Genomic DNA, 27,539 nt, shown 5'->3' with positions numbered 1-27,539 from the left:
GCGAGGAGGACGTCCCGAGCGCGACCCCGGGGCTCGGCGCACAGACCTGATGGTCCGGTGACTGAGGTGGGCATGAGCGCTGAGAGGGTGCGGGGAGGGGGCCGGGACCTGGTGCGCGGGGCGCCCTCCCCGCCGGCCCGCACTGTGCCAGGTAGGATCACAGGGCCACTGAGCCCTCCTCGCGCCTCGGGGAGGGTGTGCAGCGCTTCGGGTGGCGAGCGATGAGGTGCGCGCCGCGGTCTCGGCGAGGGCTTCGAGTCCCTCCCAGGGGCGCCCTCGGCTCGGTTCGCTGCAGCCCCTGGGGCAGGGCTCCGGAACCCGGACCCCCGGGGGGCGTTGGCCGGGGAGGGAGCCTCCGGCCAGTAGGAAGGCCCCCAGCTGTCCTCGCCAGACTCGAGGCTGGGCCGGGTCCCGCGGAGAGGGGTCTGGGGCGGCATCTCTGCACCCAGGTTCCCTTCTGCACGGAGGGCTCAGACCACGTCGGGTGGACGCCCCGAGTTTATCTGTGTTAGTGTGAACGCTGGACCTGTAGAGGGAAAAAACCTGGAGCCAGTATTTTCCCTGGATGTGGGGAGATGGGGCGACAGAGGGGCCTCTCCTCTCAGTTCAAGTATTTCCAGTTTTAGGTCTTTTTTTCTTATGACGGCAATTTTCACACAGCAAGGGTCATAGGCGTGCAACTCCGTTAGTTTTTACACGTGTCTACACCTGTGTAACCACCACCACTTGAGGACACAGCACAAGTCCATCTCTCAGAGTGCTCTCCAGCGCCCCCTACCAGTTGACACCCCGGCAACAGCTATCATAGAGATTTTGCCTGCTCCAGAACTTCAGGTAAATGGAATCACAGTGTACTCTTTGTGTCTGTTTTTTTGTTTTGTTTTGTTTTTCTCAACATAGCATATTTGAGTTTCATCAAGTTGTTGACTGTAGGGTAATTCCATCTTCTTCATCATCTCAGAGCATTTTTATGGAGGGGTCACAGTTTCTTTACCCACACTACTATTCATGGACAGTTGGGTGGTTTCCAGCTCCTGCCTGCTGTGAACATTCTCACTCTTGCTTTTTGTGGACATTTGCACTCATTTCTCTTGGACACAAACCTAAGAGTGGAACTGCTGGATGAGAGGACATGCATGTGTCCAACTTTACTTTTTTTTTTTGATGGTGCCAGATTGTTTTCCACAGGGGCTGCACCATTCTATGGCCCCTCCAGCAGTTCAGGAGTCTGGTTCCTCCACATCCTCCCAGCACTTGGGATCTGCCTTTTTGATTCCAGCCATCCTGGTGAGGGTGCAGAGGTTTTTACCCTAATCTCCTGGATGACTAATGATGTTGAGCATCCTTTCATGTGCTTCTTGGCCATTTGGACATCCTCTTTTGAGAATTTCCTATTCAAATCTTGTCTTTTTTTTTTTTCCAAATGAGTCATTAGTCTTTATTGATTTGTAGTTCTTTCATATATTTTGATTACTAGTTCTTTGTCTGATATATGTCTTCTTTTTTTTTTTTGCGGTACGCGGGCATCTCACTGTTGTGGCCTTTCCCGTTGCGGAGCACAGGCTCCGGACACGCAGGCTCAGCGGCCATGGCTCACGGGCCCAGCCGCTCTGCGGCATGTGGGATCTTCCCGGACCGGGGCACGAACCTGTGTCCCCTGCATCGGCAGGCGGACTCTCAACCACTGTGCTACCAGGGAAGCCCTGATATATGTCTTCTGATAATCTTTTCCTAGTCCATGGTTTACATTTTTTACTCTCTCAGTGAAGTTCTTAATTTTAATGAAATCCACTTGATGGGTCTTTTACTGCAAGTATTTCTTGCTCTTTTTTTTTTTTTTTTGAGAAATCTTTGCCTACCCAAGGTCATGCAGATATTCTCCTTTCTTCCAGAACTTGATTAATTAATTGATTTACTCTGTTACATACAGGTGCTGAGTCCATCTTGAATTATTTTCACGTGTGGTGGGAGGTAGGCATTAAGGCTCATTTTCCCCATGTAGATAAAGAGAGATTACAAGAGCTTTCCCCTCTTTACCAAACATATTTTCCTATTTGAACTTTAAAGTCAGCAGATACTACTCTTGCAATCTGAACAAAATTTTTTTTTTTAAAACATACAGGAGAAATAAATTGGGAGAAAGGACGCAGGGGTCAGCACGGTCACCCTGCCCTTCACAGATGAGGAAGTGAGGAGGCCTAGGGAGGACTCCTGGTTCCATCCACTGCTGACCCCACCCCTGCAGTCTGCCTGCTGCGCTCTGGTTTTCAGAAAAGTCCAGCCAGCCCAGAGGCCTTTGGACTTGCATTGAGGCCCAGGGTGGGGGTGCTGCCGGGGCATGCACGGGGAGCAGCTGGTCTAGGTGGTCCCCCTACATAGCTGGGGAAACGAGGCACAGTGTTAGAGTTTTGAATGAAGAGTCCCCAAGGGGGTGTTGCAGCTGGCGAACCCCATCCCTCTGCAGGCCTCCCTAGCCCAGTGGGAACTGTGTCCTCTCACGGCCTCCTGGGAGTGGGAGGGGGTGCCTGACCTGCATCTTTAATGGGCATCCTCTCCCGCAGGACAAGCTTGTCATCCACAGATGCCCCTTCTCTGCCTAAAGGAGCAGCAGGCCCCAGCCCCAAGCCCAGTGTGAGGCAGCAGAGACGGCGCTGAGTCCAGAGCCGTTGAGCAGGTTCCCTGTGCTGGCTACGACAGGCAGCACCATGCCCGAGCCGCCCGGCGCCCCCAATGCCTCTCTCAACAGCTCGTGGGCCAGCCCAGCGGAGCCCAGCTCCCTGGAGGACCTGGTGGCCACGGGCACCATTGGGGTGGTGCTCTCGGCCATGGGCGTGGTTGGCGTGGTGGGCAACTTGTACACGCTGGCTGTCATGTGCCGCTTCCTGCACACCTCGGCCTCCATGTACGTCTACGTCATCAACCTGGCGCTGGCGGACTTGCTCTACCTGCTCAGCATCCCCTTCATCGTGGCCACCTACGTCACCAAGGCGTGGCACTTCGGCGACGTGGGCTGCCGTGTCCTCTTCAGCCTGGACTTCCTGACCATGCACGCCAGCATCTTCACCCTGACCCTCATGAGCAGTGAGCGCTACACCGCCGTGGTGAGGCCACTGGACATGGTGCAGCGTTCCAAGGGCTACCGCAAGGTCCTGGCGCTGGGCACGTGGCTGCTGGCGCTGTTTCTGGCACTGCCCATGATGCTGGCCATCCGGCTGGTCCGCAGGGGCCACAAGAGCCTCTGCCTGCCGGCCTGGGGCCAGCGCGCCCACCGCACCTACCTGACACTGCTCTTCGGGACCAGCATCGTGGGGCCCGGCGTGGTCATCGGGCTGCTCTACGTCCGCCTGGCCCGGGCCTACTGGCAGTCGCAGCGGGCTTCCTTCACGCAGACACGGCGGCTACCCAACCCCAGGGTGCTCTACCTCATCCTGGGCATCGTGCTGCTCTTCTGGGCCTGCTTCCTGCCCTTCTGGCTGTGGCAGCTCCTCACCCAGTACCGCGGGACCCCGCCGCTCACGCCCCGCTCCGCCCGCATCGTCAACTACCTGACCACCTGCCTCACCTACAGCAACAGTTGCGTAAACCCCTTCCTCTACACGCTGCTCACTAAGAACTACCGCGACTACCGCCAGCGCTCGCTCCAAGGCAGGGGCGCCCACCGGCCCGGGGGTACCCACAGCTTCCCGCAGGCCCGCACTGGCTGCCAGCGCAGCTCAGGCCACTCACTGTCCTCCAGCAGCCAGCAGGCCAGCGAGACCATCGCGCTGTCCCAGGCTGCTCCTAGGGGGCTCTGCACCTGAGCGTCCCCAGCCTCCACGTGGGCGCTGGAGTGGGGGTGGGAGTGGCCCCCAGAGCCCAGGTCACTCCTGGACTCCCGCACTGCCTGCCTCCCTTCCTCAGTCCTCTTCCAGAAAGTTCCCTGCTCTCCCTCCCCCATCACTCACTTCAGCTCCATCAGCCCAGCCACCTTCCTGTAATGCCCCCCTGCCCCGTCCATCTGTGAGGGTCTGTAGGAGGCTCAGGCCCAGGACCAGCTTCTGAAGATGGTGGTGAGTGGAGTCTTCACTGCCCCCAGCAGACGTGAGCGCCTACATGACACGTGGCAGGGCACACACTGGCAGGCGACAGCGTGTAGGCACACAGGCTGCCTGCATGGGACCCTCCTCCTGGCTGGTGCATGGCCCTCTCCCCATCCCTCCCGGCTCCCATGTGGCTCCATCCCTCACAGCTTCAGCACCTGGAACAATAAACTCTGAGCTCTTCGAGCCTTGTCCTGCCGCAGCAGTGTGGGTGGGATGTCAACGGAGGTAGGACCCCTAGGACGTCCCCCCGCACTTGGATGAGCCTGTCCACCTGGCTGGGGAGGAGACACGTCCAGCCATTCAGCCTTCCTGACGCGGTGGGCGGGTGCCATCAGGCCTGAGCTGGGCCCTGGATGTGGGGCCTGAGACCCTGGGGCGGGGCAGGGAGCCATCAGCCTCAACCTGCTCAGGGAGGAGGGGCAGCTGGGGCATCACTCCAGGGCAGGAACTCGGCACCTAAACTGAAACCATGAGCCAGAATTCCTCTCCCTTCAGCAGCTCACCTGCCTCTCCCTCCCCAGACCTGGGGGGGTGTGGGTCAGGTGGGGGGTGGATCATACAACACACGTAGGGGTTTATCTCATGCCTCCTGTGTGCAGCATCCGAGCTGGGCCTCCTGTAGACATCAAGACCACCGGACCCTGCCTGCAGAAAGCCCGCCCACAGGGAGAGATTTTGGACCTCTCCCCACCCCTACCCAACCGTCCAGCGGCCTGTACACTCCACATGTGGCCCCAGCTCACATCCCACAGCTGGGCCTCAGCCTTGGCTGTACATTAGACTCACTACCGGCCAGGCCCTCCTGGACCCCTTTCAAGACCCTGACAGGATCCTAACGTGTGGGCAGGTGGAGATCTACACCTCCCTCCCCGCTGGCCCCTAAGTATGGGGTCCAAGGCCACCAGTGCAACTTGGGACCCCAAATGTTTTTGGAAGTAAACAGCCCAAAGTTTGTACCTTGACCAAGACCCTGGGTCTCTGCTTCCCAAATCCTGATTCCGGGATGTGTTAAGAAGCCCCCAAACTTAGAAAACTGAGACCCCCAGAAATGGCCCTGCAGCCCCCATTCATCTGTATGTGTGAAGGTGCTCTGTGCGCTGTTTCTCGGAGTGATGCTGGCTTCAAACTTAAGACCTGAGTACCCTGGTTAATGCTCCCAGGTGGGCCGGGCGAGCCTCCACCACCAGGCCTGGGACAGCCGCAGGGGCTGTCCTCCCATCTTCTGCTTGGAAGTACCCAGCCTCTGGGCAGCCTCATGAGGACACCCTGAGCGTTTCAGGGTGTTTAAAAGTGTTACACAGGCTCTCATGCCTGTGTACCCACACACACAGCCACAAGGAGACTCCTGCTGGCCTGCTGTGGCTTGGCCGACCTCCCCGGATCCACCACCCACAGCCTCTCCCTCTCCCCTCACCCCGGGCCCCCAGGACCAACCAGTCAGGGACGGGTGATTTATGGAGGCCTAGTCTGGCTCAAGACCCGCAGTTATCAGCCCATCAGGAATGGTGCCCAGCCCTTGGCAAGCTGGACAGCAGAGGGTCCTGGGGTGAGGGGCCAACCGGGGCATGTCTAGAACCGGCTCTAGCAGGTGAGGGCTCCTGTTCAAATGCTACAGCTTTACTGGGGACCGTCTCACACCATAAAACTCACCCGCTTAAAGTGCAAGTCATGATTTTCAGTGACAAGACAGAGCTGTGCAACCATCATCACAATCCAGCCTCAAGACATCTGTCAGGCAGGGAGCTCCAGAGAAACTGACCAATAAGGACAGACATAAATAATGGAAGGTTCTACGAAGGAATTGGTTCAGCGATTAAGGGGCTGGCATGTCTGAGGTCCACCGATGGGGTGGTGGGCTGGGAACTCAGGCAGGAGAAGACGCTGCAGTCTTGGGGTAGAATTCTTTCTTTCCCAGAAAACTCCAGTTTTGCTGGAAGGCCTCCAACCGCATGGAGGAGCCTCACCCACCACATTCCGGGAACAGACGCCCAGCTGCACAGCTTGGGCAGAGCTGAATGTGCCCCGTTGGATGAACACGTGTCGGTTTTGGGCATTTGAGCTGCTGCCACATTTTCTCCAAACGAACAGGGCCGCCGTGGACGCCCGTGTGCGCGTCTGTGTGGAGGCGTTGCTGCTCTGGAACCTCTGGACTGTTCCCGGAGGACTGTACATCTGCCGCTCCTTCCAGCTGCCCTGCGTGAGGGCTCCTGTCCTCATGTCCTCCTGGCCTCTCCGTCCTGCCCACGCTGCCCTCCCTCGGGGCAGGCACTGTTTTATGACGAAAGAGCAGCTGTTCTGGGTAAACTCGGATTAAGAACGGGCAGCTCCGATGGTGACCGTCTCTCAGAGTCACGTGCCTGTGGGGCCAGGGCCATAGGCCTTGCTCAGATGGGCAGGGGCGGGGAGGGCAGTGCTGCCCGCAGGCTGTGGGGGGCAGGGCATCCCCCTTCCCATCCTCATCACCTTGGCCTCCAACGGGAGTGAGTGCAGGCTTCCTCACCTCCAGTTCTGTCCCAGCCACCTGGGGCTTCCCCACCTGGCAACATGTACTGAGGGAGGGGCAGCCAGCAGGGCCCCTCGAGAGAAAGGGACATCCTCACAGCCATGTTCATTATGGATCGTCTTGCTTCTATAGGTCATCAGAACCCTTTCGGCCAGCTTCCCCTGTCCCCAGAAAGGCACTGACCAGGTCACCACCACCCCCTGTGACCTGGGGAAGGCACCGACCAGGTCTTCCGTCCCCTGTCTCCAGGAAGGCACTGACCAGGCGTGTCCACAGGTCTGGCTGCTCTCACATCCTGCTGGGAGGCTGGGGCTGCTCCGCATGCCGACTCTTTTCCAACAGTTCAAAGGCAGGGAGGAGGGCTCAGAACCCGGGGTTCACTCTGCAGATTCCCTCATGGTGTCCGACGCTTAAGGCCACAGGGCTTTGCTGGAGATCTGGCAGTGTGGACGCCGTGGGGGGGCAGGTCATCGGGAACAGAGCCAGGGAAGCCCCGGGTGGATGTTCACCCCCGGGCGCTGGGGCCCTTTGACCTTAACTCCCACACTCCCCAACCACAGTTGGAGCCTGAGATGCTCTTGGGCCTGTGGTGAGGGGCCTGGTCCTGCAGGGCCCCCCTGGGGTGGGCACAGGTGCTGTCGGCACCAGCGTGGGCTGCTCCGCAGCCTGCATCCCGTCCCTTCCCTGCCTGCCCCAGAATCTCAGGCCCCCACAGGTGCCAGTGTGGGCGTGGGCCTCTGCCTGGGCGTCCTTCTCCCATTGTCAGGGCCCCCAGTCCCCCAACAGCCTGCACTGGACGCCCTGGATGATAGCATCTGCTCATCCTGAGCAGGGGACCACCAGAGCTGTGCACAGAGCTACTTTACACATAACCAGGGAGGGAGGGGGACACTGGCCACCACTCGAGAAAATCGTGACAGTGTCCCTGTCCACTCTGCAAGCATCAGATCCAGACCAAGCTCCTGAAACCTGGAGGCCTCACCTGGGGCTACTGCCTTCCTGGCCTGAGGAGCCAGTCGGGGGAGTGGAGAAGGGAGGAGGAAGGAGAAAAGGGGAGGGATGGGGGGAGAAAGGAGGGGGAGGGGTGGGAAATGACGGGAGGACCAGGGAGAGCAGCCGGCACTCCTGCTACAGCCCTGGATGCCAGGAGCTGAGTGCGCCTTCTGTCTGAGTCCAGCCCTGGCCTCCAGGGCAGTGGTGGCCATTAGTGGGGACGGGAGGGCTGTCGGCTGTCTGACGGATGAGCACTTGGGCTGAGGGTCACTCAGGGTGATGGACGAGGTCTCGACATTTCAATGCCATCCACCCAACACCCAGACTTGCAGGTGAAGAGGCAAAATGCCAAGGCCAGGCTCAGCCCACGGTGCTCCTTACGGCTTTCTTTTGAGGCACTGTTGCCCTCACTTCAGTCCCGACCACTGCCCCAGGGCCACCCCCACTCTGCACTGGGGGAACGAATTTCTTTTCATAGACGGCTACCGGGATCCCTTTGTGAGACACTGTGCTCAGATGGAAGGTTTTGTGAATTTGGACTTGGTTCCGGCGGGGGGGGCTCCCTTGAAGCTGGGTTAATGGAGTGCGGGCTGGGCAGGGAGGCCTTTGCTGGGGGTGGTGCGTGAAGCTCCTCTGGAAGACCTTGGGCACAGAGCCATGGGGACTGGGTGCCCAGCTGCATCGGGAGGGAGCCGTGTGCCAGGCCTGGGGCATGTCCCCGGCCCCACCCCCACCCCCTGCACCCTCTTCCCTGAGTTTCTCCAGCCCACTCCCTTCGGTTCCTATAGCAAAAACAAGGAGTGGGGACAGGGGTCATGCAGGCTGTGGGGCCTGTGACCAGGACAGTGGCGGCCAGCACCCAGTGGGGAATGAATGGACAAACTGTCCCTCCACCAGGGACCCGCTGACCCCTCTTATTCTGTCTACCGTCTTCCTGGAGGTGGTGGAGGGGGTTGGTGGAAGGTGGGGAAGGAGCCAGAGGCGGGTGAGTTCACAGCCGAGTTCACAGCCAAGCTCACAGAAGGCGCAGGGATCCAGGAGCCTAGTGGCGGAGGATCGGATGATGGATGATGGATTTACCAGGTGCAGCACATTCCTGCTTCGCAGGCCGCTCAGTTTCCAAGAGGCTCAGGCTTGGCCGGGATTTGGCTGCTGACCTGTGGGTTTTTACAGGCCCAGGAGAGTGGCCTGGCCCAGGCCACAGACCTGTGCCTTGAACCCCTCCCTGCCACCTTCTGTGGGTCCCCAGGGGTGGAGGCAGGGAGAGCCCAGCTCCACAAGGAGATGCACCAGCGCGCAGAGTGCATGTCACCAGGCTGCATGCCCAGGGCTGCTGCACTTTGTGTAAATTACTCATCAACAAAGATACACACACAGTCCAAAGTTTCGTCTACTCCTAGTTTTTCCAGGAAGTCATTCTTTGGGAATTGAGTTGCACCTACAACCAGTAGACACATCACTTTTACCTGCCTAGGGAGCTCTCTGCTCTTGTAGACTGTCCTCGCCAAATGGAGCTCTGGGGGGCAGTGCCTAGGGCCATGGGTGACACAGTGACAGTGGCCGTGCCTGGTAGGGTGGCCTAGTTCAGGGGTGCAGAGACCTGAACTCTTACCTGGTTCCACACCTGACACGCCCAGCTGACTGGTCTTCCTGATCCAGGTCACCTGGAGAGCCAGCCTTCTTGCTCTGGAGAAAGCCCTCAGCTCATCGGCACCTTCACTCACACACCCAGCATGCAAGAGAAAGGAGGGGGCTCAGCCAGCAGAAGGTGGGAGCCCCCCATCCCAGGCAGGGGGTGGGGATGACCAGAATCTAGCCTGGGTCCCATACATCTGCAAACCACCAAACCAGGAATCTGAGAGCCACAGGGCCCACTTGCAAGAGCAGGGTTTTTTCCATTGGAATTCCAGACAGATGACGCTCTGAGCAGGAAGCCCGAGAGGCTGCCAATGGCCAGCAGCCAGGCGCTCCAGACTCCTGCCTTTTCCAGGCCGGCCGAGGGCCCAGCCCCACACAGGGGGTGGGGGCCAGTTCTCCTGGGACCCCGTGAGGGCCCAGAGGAGAGCCCCATCCCCTGAGCTGCCCAGAGCGGGCCCCCAGGCTGGACGGCTCTGTCCTGCCACCTTTCCCCTCCTGGAGCTGTGGAGACCAAGGCCTGGCAGGCCTGAGTGGTGAGCAGGGTCAGAGCCAGGAGGCAGCTGGGGCGGTAGGCGGCCTGGGGACTCCGGTCCAGTGTTCCAGCCCCTCTCTGCCCTTCTTCCATGTGCAAATTCCCTGGCCCTCAGGTGGCCCCCTTGGCGAGCTCACCACTGGGTCATCTTTTATACAAAATTCTCTTATTCCTGTTTCACAGCTGAGGAACCAGGCCACATGGGACCCGGGACCCGCAGGAGCTGGGAGCATCCACCTGCCTTTGCCCTTTGTGGCTCGAGGTACCCCGCAGCGTGATTGAAAGCCCAGAGCCTGGTCTCACCCCAAAACTATGTGTCAGTGTGAAATACCGAGGCTGCCCGGGTTCAGTGTTGGCTGCCCTGCACTAAGATTACTCCCCAGGGCCGGGGCGAGTCAGGGCTGGGACTGGGGTCTGATGGGGCGGGGGGGACCTCCATTTCTGCCCTCAGCCTCCCAGCGCCCCCCACCCCTCTCCTCATCCTGCCCCCTCCCCCCAGCCCATGGTGGCTGGGCAGAGCTGGGATGGACCCTGTGTGCCCCACAATGCGCCAGGCTGGGCAGCAGGCAGCTGGAAGCCAGGAGCCTTCTCCACCAGAGATGTAGCCGGGAGGTGGTCCTGGTGCACGAGTGATTATAGGGATGGGGGCAGGTGTGAAGGATCAACGTGAGCCCACATGCCCACCTGTGATGGATGCAGGACGGCTGCCTGACCTGGCAGCGAGGTTGGGGTGCTAGCTGGGGTCTCGTGGGCAGGTCCTGACCTGGCTGAGGGGTCTGGATTCCCCCTCTGAGGGGTGTGTGCCTGATGCCATGTCCCAGGAGGCAAGACCCACACACCCTGGATGTGAGGTCTCAGTGAGGGCTCCAAGGGGCCAGTGGGGCGTGGAGGGCAGGGGTCCCCAGGGAACAGCAACTCCACCCCCGCCTTGCATTGGCCTCATAGAGACACGGGCACAGGAGAGCACCCACTGCGTGGCCCCCACCTCACTGCCACGTCCACCTCACCCCACAAGCCCTGCTAAACCCCTTGCAGCCCCTACAGGTAAGGGCAGGGGGAGGGGGAGATTTGGCTACATGGGGTGGGCAGGGAGAGCTTGTCGGGGGCTGGGGACTCTGGGAGGGGGCAGCAGGTGTAAGCACGTGGCCCACTTTTTCCTGGGGAGGACGTCTTGGTCCAGGACCCACCCTGGGTGTGCAGAGAACCTAGACGGTGCCCACCCACCTCCCCCTTTCTCTCCCCTCCCTCCTCCTCTCACCGGAATTTTCCAGGAATGGGGCCTTTCCTAAGAGACCCTCCCCAGCTGTCTGTTCTTTAACAAGGGGCATGGGAGGAGACAGGTGAATGCCCCCAGGCCTGGGAAACCCAGGGACGACTGGTGGGGGCAGGGGGCTCAAGCTGGGCACCTGGCCAGGTGTGTGGCTGCAGCAAGATTCCAAGCCTCCACCTTGTGTGTTCACCAGAATGGGGGGTGGTAGCCATGACCCACATGCCGCAGGGTGGGAGAGGTGCCCTGCATTGGGGCAGGCAAGGCCCAGCCCTCCCAGAGCCCCCACTGGCCTTCTCGGGAATGGGGGCTCACCTGCACCCCCAGCTCCATTGGGATCTGCTTGGCCTCAAAGGTGCTGAGATGGAAGGAACATAGAGGTGATGCCAAGAATCCTGGCTCTCTGGGCACTGATGCTGAAAAGAAATACGGAGACAGAGTTTTGGAGGAACGGGAAAGATAGCTTTTCTTATTCTTTGCCTGGCAAAGGGGGAACACAGCAGGCTAGCGCCTTGAGAACTGTGCCCCCCTTTTCCTGGGAATGGAGAGAGTTTTATATTCCAGGGCTCATGGTCTATGGGTAGGTGATAAGTCTCAAAGCAATGAAGGTCTTGTATTTTTTTTTTTTTCTTCTGCAAATTTTCAGCCAAAAGCTGGCGTCAGGCAGCTCAGCGACCCAGCCTGGTGTCCCCGAAGTTGTTGCTGTGACCTTCCTTTTGAGATGCAGAATCCTACAAGGAAGTGTGGGGGGAGAAGGATGCCAGGTGCAGAGTATAATTCCTATGGAACCAGAAAGTAATTAGCTTTGTGAAGGACAAGTCTAGCTACAAGTGGTAGTAGTAACAGCTAAAGAATAACTGAGATTGCTTAACTCTTTCAGGCCTGTTTGGCTGGTATGTGCCTAAGGCCGTTTACTCATTTCTATTTTTTTATTTTTATTTTTTGCTGCAACAAAGGTGGGGCCTCAGATCTGCAGGGGACAGAGCACAGCCATCAGTGCTGGTCCAGAGCCTCCCCTGCCACTCTGCAGAGCATGGTGTGCTGGCCAGCAGGGGAGGTTCAGGCCCCCGAGGGTGAACAGGGGTACAGAGGGGCTACTAGGGGCTGAGTTAGTAGACAGGAGCCTGCAGGGCCCATTCCTGGGGTGGAATGGGGGCCTTAAACTCAAGATCAAGATAAGAAACTGGTATTAATGTGTCAGTGCATCCAAGGAGACCCCGAGATGGGCTGGATGTGGACTTAGGATGTTTCCCTCTTCCCTGGGGCCACCGGGAGCCTCAGGCCTGAAGTTCGATTGACATCTGGGTCACTGGTGTTCTCCCCTGCTTGGCCGCAATCTGCTATGTCATTTCATCTGTCTTAGTGCTTTGTACTTTGTCAACACTTCTCAGATTGTACACACACTGGGGGATAAACTCTTGCTGCTCCCACCTGCCCCCACCTGCCTCCCCCCGACACACCCCGGCCCCTGCCTTCCAGGCTGAGCACTGCCAGGGCCCTGAGTTTGGTGTGACTGGCTTGGTTTCTGGAATACGCTGCATCATTCAGGACTCACATTGCTGGGGTCTCGGGTCCTCAGCCCCCAGTCTCAGGCAGAAGTGTCCCCAAACTCTTCCTCCCTGTGAAAACCTCTAGAAGGTGTGGGAGGCTCTGAGACGCTGTGACTTCAGAAGGCAAATGAGCCAGTACCCGGCGACCGGGGCAGAGATGCCGCCAATTAGGGGTCTGGTGGCTGGGACCACTTCCCTGGACTGCATGAGAAATACCTGCGCCCGAGGCCCCACAGCACAAGCCCAAGAGATGCCCGGGAGTCAGTGCTGCCTGGGGGCTGAGGGCTGGTGGGGACTGGGGCAGCTCGGTCCCCAGTTCTCCTGTGAAGACCATGTTGGAGGAGAGAACACGGAAGCGAAGTGGCTCCAGGATTAGAAGATCAGGACTGAGAACCAGCATGGATCCCGAGACCATTCGAGGTGGTTCCAGTTGTAACTCAAAGGGGAACAAACAGGCTGGTGTTTTGCTCTGGGGCCAGCCCTGAGACAGGCTGGGCAGCTGCGGAGATTTCTATAAACAGCAACCCCCATGCCGTCCCACCAGCGGCATCTCTGTGGCCCCTGCGACAACCACCCGAAGCCACGGCGCCCTGCTCTGCGGCCCCTGCCCACCGGCCCCGCCCTAATCACGGGGATGCCACAGCCACATCCTTCCCGCCTGCCCACGCTCACGCCCGGTCCCGCTGTCTGTCGCTGCCGAGCACCTTCCGAGCCTCCCGGAACCCCAAGGCAAGGCGAGAGGTCAGCCGCACCTGCCCACCTGGTGAGAAAGCAGAGGCCCTGCACAGCGGAGGTGCCCAGCCTCAAGGTGGACACAAGGGACCCCACCCTCCCTGCACTGGCCGAGCCCAACTCCCACACAAATGGTGGGGCACACCTGCCCTGCATGCCCTCCCTGGACGCCCTCCCTGGCACGTTGTGGTCTTCTGCCATTTTCTCCTGCGCGGGGCAGGTGAGGTAACTCGCAGCTGGCTCGGACCCCGTCCCACTGGGTCAGCTCCTGACCTGATGTTTCAGCTTCCGCTCTCACGGAGGCTCAGCCGTGCTCAGGCCTGGCCCTGGCGGCCAGCTCGCCAGGAGAGACGGAGCGGCAACCCCTTCTTTCCAGCAGTGAGACCAATGCTCATGTTCTCTTATTTAGACTAAATACTTTTATTAGGAAATAAATCACTCAGCAGAGGACGTGCCAGGAACGTCCTCTTCTCCCTGGAACACACCACATCTGCTCTCAGTCAGGACCATCGCGTAGGACGGAGATGCCCACGCGGCCCCAGGTGAGCGCTTCTGGAGGTCACCGGCATGGGCTACGCATCTTCTCATTTTAAAAGAAGGACATTTTTTTTTTTTTTTTTTTGCCACGCAGAGTGACTTGTGGGATCTTAGTTCCCCGACCAGGGATTGAACCCATGCCCTCAGCAGTGAAAGTGCAGAATCCTAACCACTGGACCGCCAGGGAATTTCTGAAAAGAAGGACATTCTTGCTTTTGCCCAAATCTCTTTATTTCTTTGTCCAAGTACCTCTGTGATGATTATGAACAGGGTAAGTAGCAAAGAATGTCAATTAAAACCAATAACTTACTTATTTCCAAAGCACTTCAACAACAACTAAACCATCAGAACCCCCCTCCTTAGATGTAGTGAGTGGCCACGTGGGCTGTGGAATACCCGAGAACGTCTGCCCATCCTCACACCGAGGGTAAGGTGTCATTCAGATAACATGAAGGTTACAGAACAAAGTGAGGCCTGCACGGGGCTTTCCTGTCGGAATTCGCATCTCAACCTGACACCAGAGCAACAAACCTTTGAAAAGCCAAGACAAGAGAAGCCAGAGGACAACCTGGACAGGAGGGGGTAGCTTTTCCTGCACAGGACTGAGGCCGGCTGGTCCAGCCTAGAGACAGTGTCCCCAAAGCATCGCCAACCCTAAGGTCAGCCCTGCCCGCCACCCAGAGCGTGGGCTTCATCCTTCCCAGATCTGCCCAAAGTCCTTTAAAAACAGGAACCACGATCCAGGCCATCATGTGGGTGGTGGCCCTCCCTTTCTGGAAACTGCAACCATGACCCAGAAGGGAGCAGATCCCAAGCCACTGTCTGCACGTGGAAGCTCGGCCCCTACAGCCCTGAGACACGCATATCATCACCACGGTGCAGAAGGGACACCCGGCAAACCAAGGGGTGGACCCAGGGGTCCTGGCTTCCAGACCCTCATGGAGCCTCCTCAGGTGCCACGCAAATGGCTCATCCCAGGGTCCAGGAAGGCTGCCCCTTTCTGTGTGAGCCCAAGCAGCCCTGTGACTGCAGAGTGTGGGGAACACGTGGGGCTGCAGTGGCCGCGTCCACAGGTCCATGCTGGGTGGGCGAAGGGGAAAGTGTTGAGGCTCCTCCTGGGTCAGGGTGGCCGGGAGAGTCCTGCTCCCAGAGCCATTTCTGGGGATCCCTTTGCACTCACAGCGGGTGATCGGCTGTTCTCCCAGAAGATGCCCAAACCCCAGGCCAGTTGCTTTGTGGGGCGGCCCTGGGACCTTGCCCAACCCTGGCAGAAGCCAACTGATGGACATGCTGCCCTTATCCTGGGGCCGTGCTACCCAGGCTTCCCCCATGACCAGTTTATTTACGATTCCTGGCTCCCCTGACTGTTACTTTTATGTAAAAGGCACGGACAGCTCCAGGCTGAGAAGAGGGCTGCTAAGACCTGAACCTGAGCAGACGGACCCTCAGCTTGGCAGAAGGCCCCAGGCGAGCTGCGGACGGCCACGCTGGGAACACCCTCGGACCTTGTGTCAGGGACCCTGTCCGGTGATGGGGCAGAGCCCAGCCTGGCATGAACATGGTGCCAGGGTGACTCTCAGTGGCCAGCAGTGTTGGGGGCTCTGCCCAGAGTCGCCAGAACATCAGATGTTCGCATCCACCCAGAATCCAGCAGTATCAGCCCTCCAGCTGCTGCTCCCAGAGCCGCCTGCCCCCAGAACCTTCTCCAAGGTGCCATAATGCTGATTCTGGTTCCCCGAGTGGAGGCTGCTGGCCCCACTCAGCTTCATCCACACTTAAGTCAGTCTCCAGTGGCCGGGTAATGACCCTCTGTCTGCTGATAAACAGGGATTCCACCCCGGGCACGGGATCCCTTCCTGAGAAAAGGAGGGCATGTTGGCCCTGCCAGCTCCGGGGCCCCACATCAGCATAGCAAAGCCAACGCTGATGCTTGTGAGGGGAAACTGGTTCCCTCCATTTACTCACAGTTGAAAAATGATCAAATGTTAGCAAATCAAAATTCAGGATGATTCGTAAGGCACCTTGTTCAGTGGAAATGGGCTGAGCGAGAGGGAAGGGGTGTGTGTCCAGCGTGGCCGCTTCCCTGCAGGGCTGCTGGACAGGCCTCCCGGGGCTACGTGAACGTTGGGTCCGCGATGCCATGGTCGGGGTCGCAGGTGAAGGCGATGGTGATGGCGTAGCGGGTGCCCCAGTGAACCTTCTCCACCCGGTGCAGGTTCTCGGACCCCGAGGTGAAGAAGGACACCCGACCTGGGAGAGAGGAGAGCAGAGCATGACTTCAAGGCCACATGCGTGGCCGGGCCTCAGAGGACCTGTGTTTAGGCCAACGCAGCAACACGACCAACCGGGCAGGCTGGAGAAACAGCTGATGCAGGAAGGCGGGGGTTAGAGACAAACCAGCAGGAGAGCCCTCGCACAGGACGAAGGGCACCCCAAGCACCCAGCCCAGCCTCCGTGGACTCTTTGTGGGGCAACCTGGACTTGGGGTGAGGCCCTGCTGCCACCCCCAGGGGCCTCTACAAGCCATCTGACCTCCTCGGGCCCACTTTATGATCTTCTTTCTTTTTTTTTTTTTTTTATGATCTTATTTCTAATCACACATGAAACAAAACCAAACCCTGCAAGGTGATGACAATGTTTTGGCAACGGATCAGGAAAGACGTGTCGAGACAGACACCCAGCGCCTGTAGCTCCCTCCAGGGCAGCTAAAGACAGGACTCGGGAGGCTGCTTCCGAGCGTCCTGGAGCGGGGGTCCTCCACCCACCTGTGCTCAGAGAACCCCGTGTTTATGGGCTTCCATATTTAACTGGCCTCATACACCCACCATAGATTTTTTAGGACAAACGAGTTGACCGTTACAGAATCGTGTGGGAGGAGCCCCGGGATCCTGCAGTTGCCGCGTCACCGCCACACGGCCCTGCCCCAAGTGTCCCATGACAACTTCATTTCTCTTCAAAAGGTCACTGCCAGGAACTCAACTGCTAAATCTTCGAGAGAGGAGAAAAGTCTACCCCAGAGTCTGCTGCTTTCTGGTAGTAAACAGAGAACCGTGCTCTGCCCGGAAACAAGGGAGCAAAAGAAATCATGTGACACAAGGAAACCTCTGCATGGGGGCTTGGGGACACCAGGAACTCAGACCCTCCTCTGGACCAGCCAGGCCGCCCCTGACCTGAAAGAAACACTCTTTCCCAGAGCAATCTGGAGTCACGCCACTTTCTGAGGCTCACGTTGCTAAAGGACGTTTTGTCCTCAGTCTTTCCACTTTTAGTCACACCTGAGACCTCAGACACGTAGCCAGGCCCGTCTGCCCATCCACGCCATCTGTACACGCCCCTGCCATCACCCCACTGCAGACACAGTTATCAAATGTCACTGACTTACAGCAAGAGTGGGGGTCTCTGGGCGCCCCCCCCCACACCCCAGCATTTCTGCGCACTTTGCAAACAGAGGCACCAAAGAACAGAGAAGAAAAGGACTGAGGAAAAGTGAAGCTCCTCGTGGCCTGTGGGACAACAGGAAACCGTCCACCATTCATGTTGGAGCCTCGGAGAGAGGAGGGGTTCATACTGGGGCAGGAAAAGGCGATTTGAAGAAATAATGACCAACACTTTCCCTAATGTGACGAAAACTTTGACTTTTAATCCAATAAGCTTAGCAGGATAAATACTCCAAGTGGGATAAATACAAACAACTCCACACTGAGGCACATCATAGTCAAACTGATGAAACCAGAGATTAGAGAACATCCTGGAGGTGGCAGAGCAAAGAGGCAGCTACTATGGGGCAGTGACAGTGGTGACAGCAACAGGGGAGCCAGAGGAAAGGGACGATGCTTTTAAAGAAAAAGGAAAAAAACCCACCAATCCAGAATTTCACATCCAGTGAAAATATCTTTTAGAAAAAAAGGTGAAATAAGGACATTTTCAGAAAAACCATCACCAGCAGACCTGCACTCCAAGAAATGCTGAGGCGGAAGGGGAATGTACCTGTTGGAAACCTGGATGCACAGGAGGGGACGGAGGGCTCTGGAAAGTAAGTGGGAAAACTGAAAACATTAAGCATATTTTCCTGTTAATTTCCATAAGAGAAAATGAACTCTTCTAGGGAAAATGATAACCCCTTTGGCACAGCCTGTCAGAGCAGCTGCATCACGCTCCCCGCCAAACGCCAGGCTCCCGGTGACGTCTGTGCGGATGGGACAGAGTTAGTGACTCTTGTCCTGTTGACCCGGAACAGGAATCTGCTGACCCAGCCCAACGTCAACGTGATAGCTTGTTGAGGAAAGGCCCACAAGGGCTCACAATCTTGCCTAAGACCTTCTTTCCTTTTTATTGCACCAGTAGTTAAGCCCCACACCTATTCTGACAGCTCCCAAGTCCAGAGTGATCAAGACAATGACGGGCACGACACAAACACCAGGAAAAACCCGAGGGCAGGCCGCCCGTCATCAGAACCAGGAGGAAACTGTTGGCATGAAATCCCCACCCGCGCAGTGACCAGCAGGCCGGCGCTGGTAACTCACCCTACAAGGCATAACACTCACACGGAGGCGACGGCCCACCCAACCCCAGAAACGTGAAACTTTCGGCATTCATGAACGGTGCTTTCTGGCTTTTTATTTTCTTCAGTAAACAGCTATTAGATTATCACCCACTTCTTTAAAGAGGGATTTAGCTCGGCAACTTAGTAACCAAAAATACAGTCATCTCAGTTTTTGGAACCCACCTGTATTTCTTCTCTTAGTCCACAAGCATTCCTGGACACCTCCCAGAAGCACGTGACCTGTGACCCCCAGCCTTAGCACCAGCAGCTTCTCTGGCTCTTGGTCCATTAAAGCCTTGGAGCTGCAGAGTGTTCTGAGCCCCTCCTGCCCGCTGACCTGCGCCTGGGTCTGCCCCGCTCCAGCACTCACCCCCTGAGGGAAGAGAGCCAGTCCTGAGCTGTTTAACTTCCTTTCTACACCTTCTGATGTCCAAGCCACTTCTGCGTGGATTCAGCGCTACTGCAAGGAGCATTTGGACTCAGTGGCTTGCAGGACTGCCTCATGGCTAACGGGAACGTTCTAAACCAACACAGGTGGACAGCCTCATTGGTTTGAGCTGCCTGCTGCCAGGTGGAAGCGGACACAGCCACATACCCAGTAAGCAGGGTGACGCAGTGGGGTCGGGTGAGCCACGGCAGCGGGTGAATGGTGCTGCACAGTTGAGGTGCCCAGGCCACAGCCAAATGGCCTGGCTCTGTCTCTGAGTCTCATCTGGGGCTGGGCCGGGGCCTGGGCTGCCCCTCAGGAAGCCCCTGGGGGATCCCCGCCCCTCCCCACCCCAAAACCTGGGGAGGAGAGGGGATAATTCCTCGCTCCACGCATGCTCACTGAGCAGCACTGAGTGTCCGAGCTGGGCTGGGGGCAGCGGGAGCTCTGGGACCATCAGGTCGGGTGTGGTTTACCGACATTAGGTGAGGATCACTGCCTCATCCGTCTTAAGCTTCTGAGTCACTACAGGGGATGGAGCGGGGGCTGGCTCTGGGAACTCACTCTGCAGTGACTCAGTGACCATGGCCACGCCCACCTCCTCCTCTGACGAATGTGCTCCACAGACACACTGGACACACCCTAAACACAGCATCCCGGGAAAGGCCCGCCCGTGAGTCCTACCTGCTCTCGGCTCCACCGTCTTGTTGGCCCCCTCCTCCATGAACACAAACCGCCCGCCACCGAAGTCATCCAGGTAGTCGGAGAGGTACAGCAGCGATGTGTAGTCGAAGGAGCCGTAGGTCACCTGCGGGCAGAGTGTGAGGGCGTGTCACCGTCTGCTTGTGGGAGGACACGCTCCTCAGGGAGGGACAGACCCAGGCCTCGCTCTGCCTCCCAACTACAGAAAACCCTCTGCTGAGCACAGGCGTGCGGTCCTGCCTGGTTCCCGCACAGTCAGAGGCGCAGCCCACGCCAAGAAGCCCACACGCGTGACCCCCAGGGCCGCCACGCCACCCACCCACCCACCAACAGGACCCTCCCGCGTCAGCACAGGGAGCAGCCCACGCCAAGAAGCCCACACGCGTGACCCCCAGGGCCGCCACGCCACCCACCCACCCACCAACAGGACCCTCCCGCGTCAGCACAGGGAGCAAAGGTGGTGCTTCCGCTCCTTCTCCAGATGTGGGCACCCCAAGCTTTCTTTTAAATTGTGGTAGAATACACAAACCATACAATTTACCACTTTACCCATCGTTGAGTGCACAGCTCAGGGGCACTAAGCACATTCACTGCTGTGCACCCACCCCCGCCGACCATCGCCAGAACTCTTCAACCTCCCAAACTGAAACTCTGTTCCCAGTAAACACTAACTCCCCCCCACCACCACCCAGTGCCCACGCTACACTGTCTGTCCTTTCCTGTCTGGTCCTCTTTGCGTGGACATTCTTTTGGAAGACGGCATGGGCGGTGGAAAGCAGGGGATGGGGGGTGAAATCTGTGCTCTGGGCTCATAGGAGCGTGGACCCTCTGGGCCTGGATATAATGTAAACAGGAGGCACTATCATTTGTTTCCCAAGGACCCCTTGAAGTCCAGGATGGGAGGTGGCCAGATAGTTGTCCCACCTGTGGATCTTCAGGACTTATGATAGGTAAGGATTTCAATGTGAGATAGAGGAGTTTGCTGTCTGTAATATGTGAAGTAGGTGTTGTTTCCAAGGACATAAGAACTCACACAAATTAGCACCTACTTATTAGAGGGAATCAGTGAGATAGGCTATTTTTTTTTCCACGCAAAGATAGTGACTTGCATGTACAAGGAATTTTAATCACATGATAACAGCTCCCAGCCTGAGGAATAATTCAATTAGCAAGACTGGGGTAAGAAATAAGGAAGAATGAAAGAGTCCAAGGATAGCAGCCCAAAGTCATCCTACCAGTGCCCTATCGCACAGCCCAAGGCTCCTGTGTTTAGGAATAGATTCTTAAATGATTTTACTGACACCTGTAGGCACCATGGGAGCAGTACACAGAAGCCCCAGATCAATATCCAAAACACATTTGATCAAGGCTCAAAAAGTCCAAAAGCCCCGCTCCCCCTGCAACCAGCTAGACCACCATCACCATGACAGTGGTCATCTCCTGAGAGAGGGTGGGCTGACCAGGAGGGAGAGGCAGCAAGCCTGCCAAGGTGACTGAGTCCCCGTCACCTTCTCATGAACTCAGTACCATGCCATCTGTGGGACTGGACTTTCTACACAGACCTGAGCTCCCTCCACCTCCCCCACCAAGACCCCATTTAGGGGCGCCTTATCCAGCATCAGGGCATCAAACAAACATCAAAGTGACCTAAACCTGAGAACAGCCCAGGGCAGTGCTTCTGAATCACTTCAGCTGTGAACCTCATGTCCACTACCTGCATAAAACATAAAAGAGACCTGGAGGCGGGAGGTGTCCAGGAGCCTGACCCTCTCCTACCCACCCAGCTCAGATTCTGCAAAGGAACCACCCCAAACCCACATGAACACAGTGACCTGGGAAGGAGGCAGGTAATGGCAGGTGATGGGATGGCAGAGGCCGGCAGGGCCTGAGCTGTCCTGAGCTAGAGGCTGAAGAGCTTCAAGGGAAGGAGCAGATGCATGGGGTCCTCTTGTGCGAGTATGTCTTTTTGCTGTGTCCATGCGTGAGTGACCCCTTGGCTGTTATAGCCACCCTGGTCCTGTAGACCCTGTCCCGAGGTCTCCTGGCTCTGAGATGTCTGAGGCTACCCCACTTGTCACTGTTGACTCGTTTTCTCTGCCTGAAGAATTTCTTCCTTATCTTTCTTCCTTTGAAGCTGGATCACCAAACCAGGCTACATTCAGTGTTGTCTTTCCTGAACCCACACTTCCCGGTACATGGAGGGCTGCTCTTCCTTCGTTGCAGGGAAATTCTCTGGACTCCGTCCCACGCGTGAGGCTCCTTGCTGTGCGAACCTGTCTGTCCTCCACACACGTCGTCTTTGCCCTCAACCCCATAAAACCCTGTTTTTCCCTCTGCAATATCTACGATGATCTTATACTGAAGGTCTCGGTCCTGGTCCCCTAATGAAATAATGCACCCGGGCAATGGTTATCAATGGGTCAATGGCTGCTAGAGCCATGAAGTGAGGGTGGACAGGAGGCTTGATCGTGGATGGATCAGACGGAACGCACTGATCAACCTTAAGCCCATGGGAAGAGAACAAGCAGACACTGTACTCCCCCTTAGGGTGAAGCCCACACTTCCAACCCGAGTTCCATCGAGCCCTCTGAGCTGCACTGGCTCAGACAAGCCACTGGCCACGTAAAGCTACTTCAATTTAAGTTAATTTAGTTAAATACTGGGTTCCTCAATCTCACTAACCACATTTACGTCCTCCCCTCCTCCACTGAGCTCAGACAGTCGAGATGAAATAAACACATGCGTATCTGACTGAACTTCAGGCAGAAGCCCAATCTGCGAGCTTCTGCCCAAACCCTCTGCTTACTTTTCACTTCGCTTCCTGTGTTCCAGGGTCAAGCGACACAGAGATTATCTGGGTCACCTGAGCACACCCGCGGCTGGGGTGACCGCCAACAGCCCTCAGACGTTTCCGTGGCCAACTGTCCCCTGGCGCCACGCTGCGTGTGCTGGCTGAGCGGGGGCAGGGCAGTGGCTGCAATGCAGGCGGGAGAGGGCTTCAGTTGTGGCTGACCAGGACCACAGATTGATTAGGCGCCACTGTGTCTAGGGAACAGCAAGAGATGAAGAAAGGGGAATCTGCAGAATCTGGAGTGGTCCAGAAATTTTCCCAAGAAAAGGTGAAAAGTAGGAAGAAGGGGGCCTCCTGGGCAGGGTGTGGGACGCAGGACCGAGGAGAGACCACAAGACAGAAAGACCAGGGTAATCAAGGCCCGGTCAGGTTACATCCGACGAAGCTCACAGCTCAGGTGGAGACAGCTCTGCGTGTGGGAACAAGTAGCAAAGGATGGTCCCCATCAGGCCCTCACTGTTCTGTAATGTGCTTTTCACAGTCTTCTGTCACCTCATCACATGAGAAACAAATCTTATCTCCTCGACCACATCAGTGAGAGAGGAAACTTCTAAAACCCTGACCACGTGAACAGACAGCACCCAGCTTGGGCCGTGGTGGACAAGCCCCAGGTTCGCTCACCTTGTCCACGTGCGCGTGCCAGTACTCGTCATGAGCCGTGCGGGCCGCCGTGCTGTTGATGCGGGAGAAGAAGGTGGGCTTCGTCAGGTGCAGCAGGGACGCGCTGATGCCAAATGCCTGGGCGATTGCCAGCTGGACCTTCTGCCGCAGGTCCCTGCCGAGAGGACACAGGTGTCAGCCACACAGGAAAGAATTCTCCCCGGGCCCATAGGGCCCGCACCATGTGACACTGAAACGGAGCAGGACCCTCTGGTCCTTGCCCCCGACCCCCATGTTCTCAGCCTGCCTTTTGTCTGTGGAAACACTTTAGCCAAAGAATAAGTTTAATCAGAGAAGTGAGAAAATGCAGAAACAAAGGAAAATAGTCAAATGAGACCAAATAATAATAGTTTAGTCATTAAGCAAAGTCAAGGACCTTTAGTTCCTCCTTAAGGGCTATAGATAATATTCTGAGCCATATCCTGTGAGCTGTTTTGCAGCTACTGAAGCCCCCACCAGGTGGAGGAGGATGACTACATGATGACCAAATTGAAGCCACGACATAAGCTGCTCCACTCCACACAATTCCGAGAACTGGCCTCAGAGAAATGGGAAAAAACTCTGGAACTAAAGATTAACTGTACTTAAGACGACCAAGATGACGCTGATCAGACCGCATTACTGGTTTCAAGCTGACTGTCAGAACTGACTATGCTGTTCTGCTCCCTCTCTCTGCCTATATAATCCTGAAACTCCCCTTTAAAAGCCCCTGTCCCCTGAGCAGCAATCAGGAGTTGGTTCTCAGACAGGAGTCCACCCTCTCCCCCGGTTGCTGGCCCCTGAAATAAAGCAACCTTTCCTTCCCCACCAACACTTGTCTCTCAAGAATTGGCTTTCGAGCAGCAAGCAGCTGGACCTGGGTTCGGTAACACTGCAGAAAGACAAGGGCTGGCAAAGGTGAAAGGTGAACAGATGCACACACAGGTCCGCACACGTGGGACAGGGTATCACGTGCACACCCAGGGACCTGAGGGCCAGTTCTCTGCAGGACTGACCCCAGCACTCCCAGCCCCGCCGCCACCTGCCCCCTTCCTGACCTGGGCATTCCTTCCCTCACCGGTACAACTGGAAGTCCTCTTCTGAGAAGATACTTTGTATTTTATCCCCGAAGTATCTGTGAAAAAATGAGTATTGACAAATGTGATGTTTTATTAATGTTTCCTTATTTCCTTTAAATTCAGCCTTTCCTCCAGTTAACCAGCAAGTCCCTGAAAACCAGCTGGTCCTTATTATCCTGGAGCTGCTCCTTCTACAGTGATAACTGTGTGATAAAAGGGAGGAGGGTGGGAGGGAGGGACCTGGCAGGTGGGGTGACATTTATCAAGGTTGGGGGAATCTCTTGCTTCTCCTGGCCCTTGGGGAGGATCAAAGCTTCTCAGGAGGCAGCTCTCAGGAGCCTGGCCTGCCACTCACCTCTCCCACCTCTCCCTCCAACCCCGCCCCTTTGTCCATTCCTAACTAAGCTGTTCCCTGAAGCTAGCTGGCAAGGATCCCACCCTTCGGAAGAGCTGCACCTTCCGGTCCTCATCTGGCCTCGGCCCGATGGCAAACGTCGCAGTTTACCCAAGACTTGAACCCGCTCTGATCCATACACGCAAGCCTCACTCAGGTGTCTCCAGCTAAGAAACGAGCAGAGACCCCACCCCCACCCCCGACCCCGGGGTTCTCACCTGTACAGGTTCACAAAGTGCTTCCCGACAGACAAGGCGCCCGAGTGCAGGTCCAGGATAGACGCCTGGAAAAGACGTTGGCAGGGCGGCATGAGGGCTGCCTGGCAGGTGACTGAGCTCTAAAAGCCACCAACGTTAAACACGTGTTCCTGAGACCCATCTTTGGACACCCGGGTCAGGGCGACGATGCACACGGGCTGGGTGTCAAGACGTTTAGACAAAGGTGTGTGACGGCAGATATTTCTCTCCTGCCCTAAGAATGGAGACTCTCTGGTCTAAAATTCTGAAAACAGTCGACAGATACAGTTCCTCCATGGGTCTAAGAACAAGCCCTTCCCCCGGCTTTGCTGTGGTATAACCAACACACAACGACCTGCTCCTGGTTAAAGTGTCCAGTTTGGTAAGTTTTGATGCTGGCATGCACCAGCGAAACCACCATCACTACCAGGATAGGAAACACATCCATCACCCCAAATTTCCTTGCACCCTTTGCAACCCCTCCCTCCTGCCCCTCCCCAGGTGCCTTCTGCCACAGCAGCTGGTTACTTTCTAGAACCTGAGGCCCTGGAGTCACGAAGGTGCACTCGCTCTTGGCCTGGCTCCTTTCACTCAGCATTGCCTCCCTGTGACTCCCTCACGTCGGTGCAGTACCCGCCGCCCACTGTCTCATGGCCAAGGGGCACCCATCCTTTGGGGAGGAGTCACTTGTTGGTCCATTCACCTGGAGATGGACACATGGGCTGTTTCCAGCTTAGGGCTGTTGTAAATGAAGTGGCTGTGACACTGGGACAGCATTTCATCGTGGGAGATGCTCTTGTTCTCCTGGGTAAATGCCCAGGAGCGGAATCGCTGGGTCATAACTCTTTAATGAACAGCCAGTGTTTCCCACCCCTGCCCACCCTGCCTTCCCACGTCTTGAGAGGGGAGTGGGCACCAGCACGGACTACCTCTACCCTGTCTGGGTGTCTTTTCTCATGGATGCAGCGATCAGCCCAGGGGTTCGTCTGAACACAATTTGGGCTTTAAAAACGTTAACTGCACTTAAAGGTATCAAACCTGGATGATTCATTGCAAGACAACTTCCCGAGTAAATGCTGAGCACCGGGCAAAAGATGAGTCCACGCACGAATAGGTTTTTAATAAATATTCCCCTGAACTGAACCAAAATAAAAGGAGAAGCTTAATTTTCAGATCTCAAGAGGAAAGAGTCTGCAGAATAAAAGACTCATGAAGATAATCACCAAACCATGCAGAGCAGAGTGGGTCTTCCTACGGGCCCACACGCCAGGCGGGGAGAGCCCCATTTGGGACCACACGAGAACTCCGGCCAACATAAGGTGCTCGCAGGGGTGGACTCCTAAGCCTGCCCAGGAAGCGGACGAGATGCAGAGCTGCATTGGCCTGTCTGAGCTCCCCATGGTCGCCGTAAACAGTAGGCTTAAGACAGCAGGAATTCATCCTCTCAAGCTCCGGAGGCCAGAAGGCCGAGATCAAGGTGTCGACAGGGCCCCGCTCCTTCCAGAGGCGCCAGGGGAGGATCCTTCCTTGAATCTTTGGACTTCTGGTGGTCCCAGGGGTCCCTTGGTTTGTGCCACATCACCCCACCTCTGCCTCCATCTTCACACGGCCTCCTCTTCAATCTCAAATCTCCCTCTGCCTTACTCTTACAAGGACTCTTGTCATTGGATTTAGGGTCCATCCTGATAATCCAGGAAGATCTCATCTTGAGACCCGTAACTTAATGACATCTGCAAAGACCCTTTTCCCAGGTAAGGTCCCATTTACAGTTCTGGGTGGATGCATCTTACAGGGGCCACTGTTAGACGCCTTGCAGTCTCACCTGGTGGATGACAGTCCCCACGCAGCACCTGTGGGAGCCTCGTCCACCTTGCATGGTCCTCACCGTTTCCCACCAGCTCCTCCTGCGTGTGCTGGCTCTCCCATTCCCAGGGCCGTCACCCTCCTCAGTGGGCCCCTGCTCGTCACCCACTCTGTTCACTCACTGCCTACGACCTCCCCCCAACTGCCCCCAGCCAGGGTGCCTGACACAAAGATGTGATCCGAGGCAGCCCTCCTGTGAAGGGAGGGGGCACTTCATTCCCAGGAGCAGGACCTGCACACCCGGTGCCCTCGCCTTCCCCTCGGAGGGAGAGCAAAGTTAAAGGGGTAAAAAGAAAACTGAAGCAGGAACGGCACACAACTCACCCCTCCGTCCGATCCTCCCAGGGACAGCCCCTTCTCAGCTATGCTGTGGGGAAGACCGTCTTAAATCAGAATTCAGTTAACAGCATCATCTGTGATACATCTAGACACATATCAATCAGCACAACTAACACAACGTTAACAGACTGCTTAATGTTTATGACAAAATCACGTTTGGACCAAAGGACTTGACTTTCAAGCTTAGTGAGTAAATGTTAATATTTTGTCACCATCTCCTTAACCACGTATGACACAGCTTGGGGACAAGTGGGCTTAGTTTCCATCTTTAGCTCAGAGACCTGGTGCTGAGTTGAATGGGTTCCTCTGGACTGGAAGGTCCCTCTCCTGTCATCACAGGCCCAGCTCAGGAGGCAGAGGCCACATGGTGGCCTGTGCTGGAGCTCACAGGACCACCCACGTCACCAAAGATGCAGGGGCTTCTGGTGCCTTTGACAGATGCTTCATGGACACCCGGGAAACTGACTGGGGGCTGGATCCATCCCTCACTCCAGGGACCCTCCCCACCCAACCAGCCTCTACTATGTTATCTAGAGACAGGAGGAACATCTCCCCTCAAGACACAGCTCGGCATGCGGACCAGATGCTGCTCCACTGGGCACATGCTTGGGTCTGAACTCCTTGTTGGAAAA

The 27,539-nt window shown here is 56.8% G+C and overlaps 2 protein-coding genes across 2 annotated transcripts in view; one reads left to right on the top strand and one right to left on the bottom strand.

Moving 5' to 3' along the window:
* Positions 1 to 2,564: 2,564 nt before the first annotated feature.
* Positions 2,565 to 4,156, top strand: UTS2R (urotensin 2 receptor). The gene has a single exon (XM_032615508.1). The coding sequence runs from the start codon at positions 2,706 to 2,708 to the stop codon at positions 3,798 to 3,800; it is 1,095 nt and encodes a 364-aa protein (XP_032471399.1). The 5' UTR covers positions 2,565 to 2,705; the 3' UTR covers positions 3,801 to 4,156.
* Positions 4,157 to 14,043: 9,887 nt separating this feature from the next.
* The window catches only part of OGFOD3 (2-oxoglutarate and iron dependent oxygenase domain containing 3), a 19,153-nt gene continuing 5,657 nt past the window's right edge, over positions 14,044 to 27,539 (bottom strand). Inside the window, exons 4-9 of the mRNA XM_032615509.1 lie at positions 26,893 to 26,935; positions 24,688 to 24,752; positions 24,075 to 24,131; positions 22,979 to 23,132; positions 19,489 to 19,612; positions 14,044 to 16,084 (exon numbers count right to left, since the gene is read on the bottom strand). Of these exons, the coding sequence (XP_032471400.1) occupies positions 15,948 to 16,084; positions 19,489 to 19,612; positions 22,979 to 23,132; positions 24,075 to 24,131; positions 24,688 to 24,752; positions 26,893 to 26,935 (580 nt within the window). The 3' untranslated portion in view covers positions 14,044 to 15,947. The remainder of the gene's footprint in view (positions 16,085 to 19,488; positions 19,613 to 22,978; positions 23,133 to 24,074; positions 24,132 to 24,687; positions 24,753 to 26,892; positions 26,936 to 27,539) is intronic.

This window comes from Phocoena sinus, chromosome 20 (assembly GCF_008692025.1).
Source record: "Phocoena sinus isolate mPhoSin1 chromosome 20, mPhoSin1.pri, whole genome shotgun sequence".
Taxonomy (NCBI): Eukaryota; Metazoa; Chordata; class Mammalia; order Artiodactyla; family Phocoenidae; genus Phocoena; species Phocoena sinus.
This window is presented reverse-complemented; position numbering and strand designations above follow the sequence as displayed.

What these genes read in the sequence shown, in the direction of transcription:
- UTS2R (XM_032615508.1), top strand. Translation starts at nt 2,706, where the DNA reads ATGCCCGAGCCGCCCGGCGCCCCCAATGCCTCTCTCAACAGCTCGTGG.